General features: G+C 40.3%; 2 protein-coding genes across 9 annotated transcripts in view; one reads left to right on the top strand and one right to left on the bottom strand.

Annotated features, from left to right (window-relative positions):
• LOC133542440 (zinc finger protein 180-like) overlaps positions 1 to 12240 on the top strand; it is a 190007-nt gene that overhangs the window by 55845 nt on the left and 121922 nt on the right. The gene's annotated exons all lie outside the window — the stretch shown is intronic.
• LOC133542451 (gastrula zinc finger protein XlCGF8.2DB-like) overlaps positions 1 to 12240 on the bottom strand; it is a 201677-nt gene that overhangs the window by 143317 nt on the left and 46120 nt on the right. For 2 of the 7 annotated variants that reach the window (XM_061886593.1, XM_061886589.1), the window contains one exon: positions 3723 to 4900. The exons of the other annotated variants lie outside the window; for them this stretch is intronic. In XM_061886593.1, the coding sequence (XP_061742577.1) occupies positions 3909 to 4850 (942 nt within the window). In that variant the 5' untranslated portion in view covers positions 4851 to 4900 and the 3' untranslated portion in view covers positions 3723 to 3908. Of the gene's footprint in view, positions 1 to 3722; positions 4901 to 12240 lie in introns of those variants that run through there. 7 annotated transcript variants of the gene reach the window in all.

Here is a 12240-nt window from a genome sequence, read left to right as displayed (position 1 = left end):
GTGGATCGTGAGATCGACAGGCGGATCGGTGCGGCGTCTTCAGTAATGCGGACGCTGTATCGATCCGTTGTGGTGAAGAAGGAGCTGAGCCGGAAGGCAAAGCTCTCAATTTACCGGTCGATCTACGTTCCCATCCTCACCTATGGTCATGAGCTTTGGGTCATGACCGAAAGGATAAGATCACGGGTACAAGCGTTTGGGTCTCTCCCTTAGAGATAGGGTAAAAAGTTCTCCCATCCGGGAGGAACTCAACGTAAAGCCGCTGCTCCTCCACATGGAGAGGAGCCAGATGAGGTGGTTCGGGCATCTGGTCAGGATGCCACCCGAACGCCTCCCTAGGGAGGTGTTTAGGGCACGTCCAGCTGGTAGGAGGCCACGGGGAAGACCCAGAACACGTTGGGAAGACTATGTCTCCCGGCTGGCCTGGGAACGCCTCGGGATCCCCCGGGAAGAGCTAGACGAAGTGGCTGGAGATAGGGAAGTCCGGGCTTCCCTGCTTAGGCTGCTGCCCCCGCGACCCGACCTCGGATAAGCGGAATATGATGGATGGATGGATATATTGTGGTATTCCACAGGGAAGTTGCCCTGGGACCTTTTATTATACTCAATATTTGTAAATGATATGTCATGTATTTTAAAGAACAGTTGCTGTGCAATTTACGCAGATGACACAACAATATATGCACATGCAGATAATTGCACCCACCTGAGCACTATACTACAAGATGAGGTCATGCGGATTTCAAAATGGGTTACAGAAAATAAGATGAAACTTAATATTTCCAAAACAAAATGTCTTGTTATTTGCTCAAAACATGCTCATAGAAAGGAACGCATATTAAATGTTTCTCTGAACGGAGTTCATGTTGAATAAGTTAAAGAGGCCAGGTTGCTGGGAGTTACAATAGATGAAAGACCATCTTGGGCCACTCACATTAAAAACATCAATCAATCAATCAATCAATGTTTATTTATATAGCCCCAAATCACAAATGTCTCAAAGGACTGCACAAATCATTACGACTACAACATCCTCGGAAGAACCCACAAAAGGGCAAGGAAAACTCACACCCAGTGGGCAGGGAGAATTCACATCCAGTGGGACGCCAGCGACAATGCTGACTATGAGAAACCTTGGAGAGGACCTCAGATGTGGGCAACCCCCCCCCCTCTAGGGGACCGAAAGCAATGGATGTCGAGCGGGTCTAACATGATACTGTGAAAGTTCAATCCATAGTGGCTCCAAGACAGCAGTGAGAGTCCCGTCCACAGGAAACCATCTCAAGCGGATCAGCAGCGTAGAGATGTCCCCAACCGATACAGGCGAGCGGTCCATCCTGGGTCTCGACTCTGGACAGTCAGTACTTCATCCATGGTCATCGGACCGGACCCCCTCCACAAGGGAGGGGGGGACATAGGAGAAAGAAAAGAAGCGGCAGATCAACTGGTCTAAAAAGGAGGTCTATTTAAAGGCTAGAGTATACAGATGAGTTTTAAGATGAGACTTAAATGCTTCTAGTAACATAGTAACAAAAATGAGCAGAAGCATTTCAATCATAAGAAGAAGTGCCTATTTTTTAACTAACACAACTACGAAGCAAGTTATACAATCTCTTATATTGTCACATATTGACTACTGCCCAGCAATCTGGTCTAATGCATCTAGACAAGATCTGAATAAAATCCAGCTTACCCAAAACAGAGCTGCCAGACTAGCTCTCCATTGCTTCTTTTAGGACCGGCATTGAGATCACGCATCATGAATTGTCATGAATGAAAGACTAGCGTGTAGTTTGATTCTATTTTAAAAAAAAAACATCTATACAAACAATGAAGCTTCATATCTGTATTCTCAGTTGCTTGCTAGTGACTTGACAGTCACAACTACGGTACCAGGCTAGTCCTAAGAGGTGCTCTCACACCTCTTAAACCCAAAAGTGATGTTTTGAAAAAGACTGTAATGTATCGGGCTATCATTTACTGGAATCCACTTCCACAATATCTGCTATCAATCACCAGCATAGTGGGCTTTAAGAATAGACTAAGAGGAGAAGTATTGTGGAAAGAGATTATTCTAGATTGTACCTAATGTCATGACTGTTTTTATTGACTATTGAGTATTTTATTGATTATGGGATAAGCAGCAGAAAATGGATGGATGATACTTTTTCGTCACTTATTGTTTGTCTTTGGTACACTAATGTGTGTATTTTAGGCCATTGGTTCTTTGTTTTATTTTTGCAAAAATGTATACAGTATATCTATTTTTATATTGCTATTTTTATCTTTGGTATGAAAATTATTATGTAACAACATTTATTAGTATTTTTTGGTTCTTTGTTGTTGCTATTTTTGTATTATGACAATTTATTATTGGATCATGTCGTATTGCATTTTAATCGTTTGTTCTGTGGTTGTGTGATGTTTTTTGCCTGGACCCCAGGAAGAATAGTCTCCACTGCGGTGTAGACTAATGGGGATCCTTAATAAACTAATAAACTAATAGGTTTCATTTTTGAAGACCAAATTCCTCCCAGGGTTTTTTGTCCTAATGACTGTCTGGATAAAGTGAGGTGACTTTAATTTAGGAAAACATTTTATTTTACAAATAGACTGGAATAAGTAACACATTGTTACTGGTAGCTAATAAATTCGACATTCAATAAAAACTAAATATATCATATTTGGAGGTTGTAAAAATGTAAAACTCAAATTATAATGGATATTATTGAAATGAAATAAAGGTAATCACACTTTTAGGAGTTAATATAGATGATGAAGTAAGCTGGACACTACATGTAAGTCATATAAAGAAAACAAAAAAATAGAGTGCAATACTAAATAGACTAAAACACATACTTACAAATATTAACTACAATTATTGTACCCAACTTTAGTTGAAGCATACATTGTTTATTGCATAAAGGTCTGGGGACATACATATAAAACAATCACACAACAATATTCATATTACACAAGAGAGTAATAAATATAATTAAAAGAATGAATTATAGAGACCCAACAAATGATTAATAAAGTCACACATTTCAAAATTGTATAAAAGACAACTGTTCAAATGATGTATAAAGTAAATAATAATATGCTTCCAGAAGTGGTCCAGAAGATGTTTCAGATGTGAACCAGTAAATATGAACTAAGAGGGATTTATGTGTACTCAAAAGCAAAGGTATGAACACATGTAAAACAAATATGTACATCATATATTGGAAAATTTGAAAATAAAATATGTTAAAGTTGATTATTTCGAAAAACCTATACAAAAACACTTTCATAATTAAGTATGAAATTGAATTATGAATATCTACACATAAAATGTAACATATTTTATGTACTGTTTATTCTCACCTTGTTGTGTTCATTTTAAAGTACACAAATGTGTATATTAACTCATGTACTTGACTGAAATAAAAGCACTAATCTGAAGTGTCTAATCTATAAATGTTAGAATCATATTAACAAGATTGTGTTACACACACAACAATGATGTCACACATGTTATATGTGCTGATGTTGTTAGAAAGTCAAAGTTCAAGTTTTGACCGTTTATTTCAAATCCTGCATCTTCATTTGCTGCTGCTGTTCTCACCAGCACACTTGTGTTTCTTACACTGGGACTTAGAAGAGAATCTTTCACCACACACACTGCAACTCAACACTTTCTCACCTGTGTGTGTTCTCATGTGTACTGTAAGAGTGTTTAGGTGACAAAAGCTTTTGTTGCAGCTTGAACAGGAGTATAGTTTTTCACCAGAGTTTGTTCTCATGTGTGATTTAATTGCTGTGTTTCTATACAACTTCTACCACATACTGAACATTTAAAATGTTTTTCACCAGTGTATGTTCTCGTTTACTTTTAACCTTTGTAGCATGACAAAACTTTTACCACATTATGAGCAGGAAAAAGTTTTTTCTCCAGCGTGTATACTCATGTGTGTTTTTACATGGTCCCTTCGAGTAAAATTTTCACCACAGATAGGACATGGAAAGGGTTTTTCTCCGGTGTGTATTCTCATGTGTGCTTTGAAATGCTCCCTTTGAGTAAAATTTTTACCACAGATTGAACACGAGAAAGGTTTTTCTCCAGTGTGTGTTCTCATGTGTACTTTTAAACTTTGATTTATTACAAAACCTTTACCACATTCTGGGCAGGAAAAAGGTTTTTCTCCAGTGTGTATTCTGATGTGTATTTTCAAATAGTGACTATGAGTAAAATCTTTACCGCAGATTGAACACGAAAAAGGTTTTTTTCCAGTGTGTGTTCTCATGTGTGTTTTCAAATGGTGCTTTTGAGTAAAATCTTTACCACAGATTGAACATAAAAAAGGTTTTTCTCCGGTGTGTGTTCTCATGTGTACCTTCAGCATGTGTTTTAGTCTAAAATCTCTACCACATTCTGAGCAGGAAAAAGGTTTCTCTCCGGTGTGTGTACTCATGTGCCTTTTCAGATTACTATGGTCTTTAAACGTTTTGTCACAGAGAGAACACGTGAAGTGTGTGTTGTCAGTGTGACATGTCTTATCATCTTTAGAGTCTTCATCATCAGTGTCAGGAGAGTGTGACGTTGTGTCCTCACTATCTGATAGTGGAGCTAAGAGCTTGTCTGCTTGTGATCCTCCACAGTGGTCTCCATCAGCTTCTGTTGTCATGTGTTGAGTTGAGCTGCTGCTTGGAGGCTCCCCCCCTCCCCTCTCCTCACTCTCACCTTTGACCTCATCATCTTCACTCTTCACACTGATGAGGTGTCTCTTGTCTTCCTCTATGAAGTGGGGGGACAGCCGCTGTTTTTCTTTATCTTTAAAGTGAAGGTGCTGTGACCTCTTCTGCTCCATACTGGAGGAACCCTCCTGCTGCTCAGGTGGACGATAGTTTTCACAGACGTCTGCAGGACACAAGAAGACAAACACATGCTGGGATGGAAATAGATAAGATTTTACCAATTCATAGCTGAGATAGGCGCCAGCGACCCCCGCGACCCCAAAAGGGAATAAGCGGTAGAAAAAGGATGGATGGATGGATTTAATTTTCGATTCTGCTTTACGATTCGGTTATTTTGCTTTCACATTTTGTAAAAAGGAGAAGAAACAGGTCGTGCTCAAAAGTGTTTGGGTCTTATCTTATTTTGACGCAGTTGTGAGATATTATATTTGAGATGCTACCTGAGTAGAAGCATTTAAGTCTCACCTTAAAACTCATCTGTATACTCTAGCCTTTAAATAGACCTCCTCTTTAGACCAGTTGATCTGCCGCTTCTTTTCTTTCTCCTATGCCCCCCCCTCCCTCGTGGAGGGGGTCCGGTCCGATGACCATGGATGAAGTACTGGCTGTCCAGAGTCGAGACCCAGGATGGACCGCTCGCCTGTGTATCGGTTGGGGACATCTCTACGCTGCTGATCCGTCTCCGCTTGAGATGGTTTCCTGTGGACGGGACTCTCGCTGTCGTCTTGGATCCGCTTTGAACTGAACTCTCGCGGCTGTGTTGGAGCCACTATGGATTGAACTTTCATAGTATCATGTTAGACCCGCTCGACATCCATTGCTTTTGGTCCTCTAGAGGGGGGGGGGGTGTTGCCCATATCTGAGGTCCTCTCCAAGGTTTCTCATAGTCAGCATTGTCACTGGCGTCCCACTGGGTGTGAATTCTCCCTGCCCACTGGGTGTGAGTTTTCCTTGCCCTTTTGTGGGTTCTTCCGAGGATGTTGTAGTCGTAATGATTTGTGCAGTCCTTTGAGACATTTGTGATTTGGGGCTATATAAATAAACATTGATTGATTGATTGATATTTCCTGGGCTCTTAATTTGGCGATGTAGTCTGAGACGTCATTTCCTGTTTGTAGCGTTTCTGCGTAGTATGGGTTCTTGGGTGATTGTGTAAACAGCATTGTGTGCGTTCCTGACTAAAATGTAAGTATACATCGAATATAGCACGCTTATCAATGCTAAAATGCCTATAATGTGTTAAATGTAGCCTTAAAGGCCTACTGAAATGAGATGTTCTTATTTAAACGGGGATAGCAGATCCATTCTATGTGTCATACTTGATCATTTCGCGATATTGCCATATTTTTGCTGAAAGGATTTAGTAGAGAACATCCACGATAAAGTTTGCAACTTTTGGTCGCTAATAAAAAAGCCTTTGACTGTACCGGAAGTAGCAGACGATGATGTCACAAGTGTGAGGGCTCCTCACATCCTCACATTGTTTATAATGGGAGCCTCCAAACAACAAATTCCCCGTTAATTTGAGCGAGGATGAAACATTTGTGGATGATGATATTGATAGCGAAGGACTAGAAATAAATAAATAAATAAATAACGGGGGGAGAAAAAAAAAGGCGATTGCATTGGGACGGCGGATTCAGATGTTTTTAGACACATTTACTAGGATAATTCTGGGAAACCCCTTATCTTTCTATTGTGTTGCTAGTGTTTTAGTGAGATTAAATAGTACCTGATAGTCGGAGGGGTGTGTCCACGGGTGTCTTGACGCCAGTCTCTGAGGTAAGATAAGCTCCGCCTATCTTTGGTAGGAGGCGACTTTTTACCACAATTTTCTCACCGAAACCTGCCGGTTGACAAGTGGTCGGGAACCATGTTCGCTTGACCGCTCCGATCCATAGTAAAGCTTCACCTCCGGGGAATTTTAAACAAGGAATCACCGTGTGTTTGTGTGGCTAAAGGCTAAAGCTTCCTACCTCCATCTTTCTACTGTGACTTCTCCATTATTAATTGAACAAATTGCAAAAAGATTCAGCAACACAGATGTCCAAAATACTGTTTAATTGCGCGATGAAAAGAGACGACTTTTAGCTGTGTGTGTGTGCAGCGCTCATACTTCCTAAAAACATGTGACGTCTTGCGTACACGTCACCATTACACGACGTTTTCAAGACGAAACTCCCAGAAAATTTAAAATTGCAATTTAGTAAACTAAAGCGGCCGTATTGGCATGTGTTGCAATGTTAATATTTCATCATTGATATATAAACTATCAGACTGCGTGGTGGGTAGTTGTGGCTTTCATCTGGACTTTAACCGAGTGTTTGTTTGCCACAATGTTTCTGCTTGATGATATAATTCGCCAGCTCAACTTTCGCCCTGTTAATACTTCTTTTTACACGGTAGTTACCCTATCCTGCCACTAGAGGGCGACACAGACCACGTTTAAAGCACTGTCTAAATCAACAGTGCTTATTTTCCATTCATCTCTATTGGACTGCTTTATCGTCCATGTATTTGTATATTTGTTTTATAAGACATTGTAGAGTATCGTATTTTCTTGAATAGCCACCGGGGCACTAATTCATTTAAAACGTCTTAGTAAGCAGGCGCTAAAAATTTTAAAACCTCTTCTCACCCCTGCGCTTACCAATGGCATGCAGTATAAAATTGAGTGTGATGTAAGGATACCATCATGAAAAGCACATTTTTAAAAAAATTATTAAAAATTCTTCTGCAGCTTGGTACCAATCGAGCCGCGGCCCGGTGGTTGAGGACCACTAATCTAAAACATGTCTTCGCGCCCGCCTTTACACCATGCTAACTGAGTGCCGGCTGGACGCATGCATTTCGCTGCTCTTCGTACGAGATTGCAAGGCATACTTGTTCAACAGCCATACTGGTTACACTGAAGGTTGTGATATAAAATAACTTTAACACTCTTACTAATATCCGCCACACTCTGTGAACCCACACCAAACAAGAATGACAAACATTTCTGGAGAACATCGGCTCTGTAACACATTATAAACGCAACATAACAATTACCAAGAATGCCATGCATTCATGAAGTGAAGTGAAGTGATGTGAAACATATTTATGTAGCGCTTTTCTCTAGTGACTCAAAGCGCTTTACATAGTGAAACCCAATATCTAAGTTACATTTAAACCAGTGTGGGTGGCACTGGAAGCAGGTGGGTAAAGTGTCTTGCCCAAGGACACAACGGCAGTGACTAGGATGGCGGAAGCGGGAATCGAACCTGCAACCCTCAAGTTGCTGGCACGGCCACTCTACCAACCGAGCTAAACCGCCCATGACTCTTACCGGCTATAATATACACCCCGCTAGCACCAAACCCCGCCCACCTCAACCGACGCACAGAGGGGGGGTGCTAGCGGGGTGTATAATATAGCCGGTAAGAGTCATGGATGCATGGCAGTCTGGGTAATTGTTATGTTGCGTTTACAATGTGTTACAGAGCCGACGTTCTCCAGAAATGTGTTTGTCATTCTTGTTTGGTGTGGGTTCACAGAGTGTGGCGCATATTAGCAAGAGTGTTAAAGTTGTTTTACATCACAACCTTCAGTGTGATCTGTATGGCTGTTGAACAAGACCCCTGGTTCACACATAGAACAAACAAAAAACTTTCCTCCGCCATTTAGAAAATGACGACAGAGGAAGAGTCACTCGTGACGTCACGATTTCGACCCGCCGGTAATACTAAGCATGCGCTAATAATTTTGGGAAGCGAGTTTGACCCGGCAGTAATTCAAGGCAGGCGCGTATATTATATTATCCATCCATCCATTTTCTACCGCTTATTCCCTTTTGGGGTCGCGGGCGCCTATCTCAGCTACAATCGGGCGGAAGGCGAGGTACACCCTAGACAAGTTGCCACCTCATCGCAGGGCCAACACAAATAGACAGACAACATTCACACTCACATTCACACACTAGGGACTATTTAGTGTTGCCAATCTAACGGTATATTATATTAGATATAATATTATACACATCCTGTTATATTATTGCATATGATATTGCCTAAATGTATCCTTATCATTCTTTGTATGTGTTCCCTTTAGACCACACACACACGCACACATACCTACACACACAAATCACACTTGACAACTTCACCATTAAAGAGTGCCTGAAAGCCTCTCTGTGGCCTACTCTCTGACCGGAGTCCTTGTCCGAAGAAGATATTTTAGACCAGCATTCCACATCCAGAGTAACCTACTCTATCACAGGTCGATTAGCATCAACTTTGACTAGTTGAGAAGTAACATTAGCCTACAAAGCCAACTGTGAGGTCTTAAGAGGCCCAGATTTTACAGGCCAGAGGGCCCTAAGGACAATATTCTGCTTTGAAAATATCTGTAAAATATAAATATTTTTGGCACGAAATTAACAAAATACTACACGTTATTTTGTGGCAATTACAAAATGATGTCCCGTATAATTCTCAGGGCTTTCAATCAATCACAACTGGACTGTTAAACTGAACATATACACACACATATATATATGTGTATATATGGTGTATAATATAGCCAGTAAGAGTCATGGGTGCATGGCATTCTGGGTACTTGTTATGTTGCGTTTACAATGTGTTACAGAGCCGAGTTCTCCCGAAATGGGTTTGCCATTCTTGTTTGGTGTGGGTTCACAGAGTGTGGCGCATATTAGTAAGAGTGTTAAAGTTGTTTTATATCACAACCTTCAGTGTAACCAGTATGGCTGTTGAACAAGTATGCCTTGCAATCTCGTACAAAAACAGCGAAATGCATGCGTCCAGATATAAAACAGTTAGCATGGTGGAAAGGCGGACGCGAAGACATGTTGTAGAGCAGTGGTCCTCAACCACCGGGTCGCGGCTCGATTGGTACCGGGCTGCAAAATAATTTTTTTATCAATTTTTTAAAATTTGCTTTTCATGACGGTATCCTTACATCACACTCAATTTTATACTGCATGCCATTGGTAAGCGCAGGGGTGAGAAGAGGTTTTAAAATTTTTAGCGCCTGCTTACTTTTACCGCATGCCTTGAATAAGCGCAGGAGTGAGAAGAGGTTTTAAATTATATATATATATATATATATATATATACACACATTCCCCACCTTCCACCCGATTGTAGCTGAGACAGGCTCCAGCACCCCCCGCGACTCCGAAAGGGATAAGCGGTAGGAAATGGATGGATGGATATATATACATATATACAGTCAGGATCTAAAGTTTACATACACTTGTAAAGAACATAATGTCATGGCTGTCTTGAGTTTCCAATCATTTCTACAACTCTTAATTTTGTTGAGATGTAGTGATTGGAGCACATACTTGTTGGTCACTAAAAACATTCATGAAGTTTGCTTCTTTTATGAATTTATTGTGGCTCTACTGAAGATGTGAGCAATCAAAAGTATACATACAGCAATGTTAATATTTGCTTACATGTCCCTTGGCAAGTTTCACTGCAATAAGGCACTTTTGGTAGCCATCCACAAGCTTCTGCTTGGATTTTTGACCACTCCTCTTGACAAAATTGGTGCAGCTCAGCTAAATGTGTTGGATTTCTGACATAGACTTGTTTCTTCAACATTGTCCACATGACTTTGGGAAGGCCATGCTAAATTCCTAATTCTAGTCAGATTTAGACATTCCTTGACCACTTTTGATGTGTATTTGGGGTCATTATCCTGTTGGAACACCCAACTGTGCCCAAAACCCAACCTCCGGGCTGATGATTTTAGGTTGTCCTGAAGAATTTGGAGGTAATCCTCCTTTTTCATTGTCTCATTTAAAGCACCAGTTCCATTGGCTGCAAAACAGGCCCAGAGCATAATACGACCACCACCATGTTTGACGGTAGGTATGATGTTCCTAGGATTAAAGACCTCACCTTTCCTCCTTCAAACATATCGCTATATTGTGGCCCAAGAGCTCCATTTTTTTTTCATCTGACCATAGAACTTTCCTCCAGAAGGTCTTATCTTTATCCTTGTGATGTCACATGAAACAAAAATGGAGCTTTTTGGCCACAATACTGTGTTTGTTAGAAAGTTCCACAACTGTTCACGTTATCCCAGGCTTGTGCTACAGCACTCATCTCATTGTGCAACATGTGAATGTTTGAAGTGGAACTAAACCTGATCTCTGAAGTTATTTCCAAAGCAGGGCCCCCATCCACATATACAATACTAGAACATATCTGATGAAAACTAACATTATTTTGTTATTTTAATTATAAGTGGGCCATACCACCTATTAGGGTTGTACAGTATACCAGTATTAGTATAGTACCGCGATACTAATGAATCATTTTCGGTACTACACCGTCTCTGACACATACTGGTCCCGCACCCCCCCTCTCCCACGTCAAAGTCACGTCGTGACATTGCTGGTTTACGAGCAGACGAGCATGTTCGGCGGCACACAATCACCGAGTACTTACAAGCAGACACAGTGTGGAGACAGAAAAGGGAGAAAGGAAGAAAGGACGCATTTTGGGGTAAAAAGTACAGATAAAGTTGAAGTTATAACACTGAAACACCCTCAGGAAGGGATGCTTTAATACATGGCTAGCTAGCTAGCGGCTAACGTCCATCCGCCGTCGGCAGTTATTTAGCTACTTCTAAATCACTAATCTGGGTCTCCATGGTGACAAATAAAGTAAGTTTCTTCCAAGTATCATCACTGCAGGACGAGGAACAGCGAAACATGCTTCACTACACACCGTAAGCTCACCGGCTTCAAAATGTAAACAAACGCCACGTATCTAGCCGATACTACTATGATTATGTCGATATTTTTTGGCATCACATCTTTCGTTTTTTTTTTATTTATATTACGTTTATAAACTCAGGAAATATGTCCCTGGACACATGAGGACTTTGAAGATGACAAATGTATGATCTTGTAACTACTTGGTATCAGATTGATACCCAAAATTTGTGGTATCACCCAAAAACTGAAGTAAAGTATCAAAAAACAGAAGAATAAGGGATTATTACATTTTAATAGAAGTGTAGATAGAACATGTTAAAAGACGATGTAAGCAGATAAATGAACAAGTAGATTAATAATTCATTTTCTACCACTTGTCCTTAATAATGTGTACACAATAATAGGTGTATAAATGACACAATATGTTACTGCATATGTCAGCAGACTAATTAGGAGTCTTGGTTTGTTTACTTACTACTAAAAGACAAGCTGTCTTGTATGTTCAACATTTTATTTAAGGACTTAACTGCAATAATAAACATATGTTTAATGTACCCTTAGTTTTTTTTGTTAAAATAAAGCCAATAATGCCATTTTTGTGGTCCCCTTTATCTAGAAAATTACCTAAATAATTTTAGTACCAGTACCAAAATATTGGTATCGTTACAACTTTTAATTTCCCCTCGGGGATCATTAAAGTATTTCTGATTCTGATTGTGTTTTTATTGGCCGTCTTCAAAGTAATGAACCATTTCTTCAATTTTGATTCACCG

Source organism: Nerophis ophidion, linkage group LG24, assembly GCF_033978795.1.
Source record: "Nerophis ophidion isolate RoL-2023_Sa linkage group LG24, RoL_Noph_v1.0, whole genome shotgun sequence".
Taxonomy (NCBI): domain Eukaryota; kingdom Metazoa; phylum Chordata; class Actinopteri; order Syngnathiformes; family Syngnathidae; genus Nerophis; species Nerophis ophidion.
The sequence above is the reverse complement of the archived record's forward strand: the minus strand, read 5'-3'. Positions and strand labels throughout refer to the sequence as shown.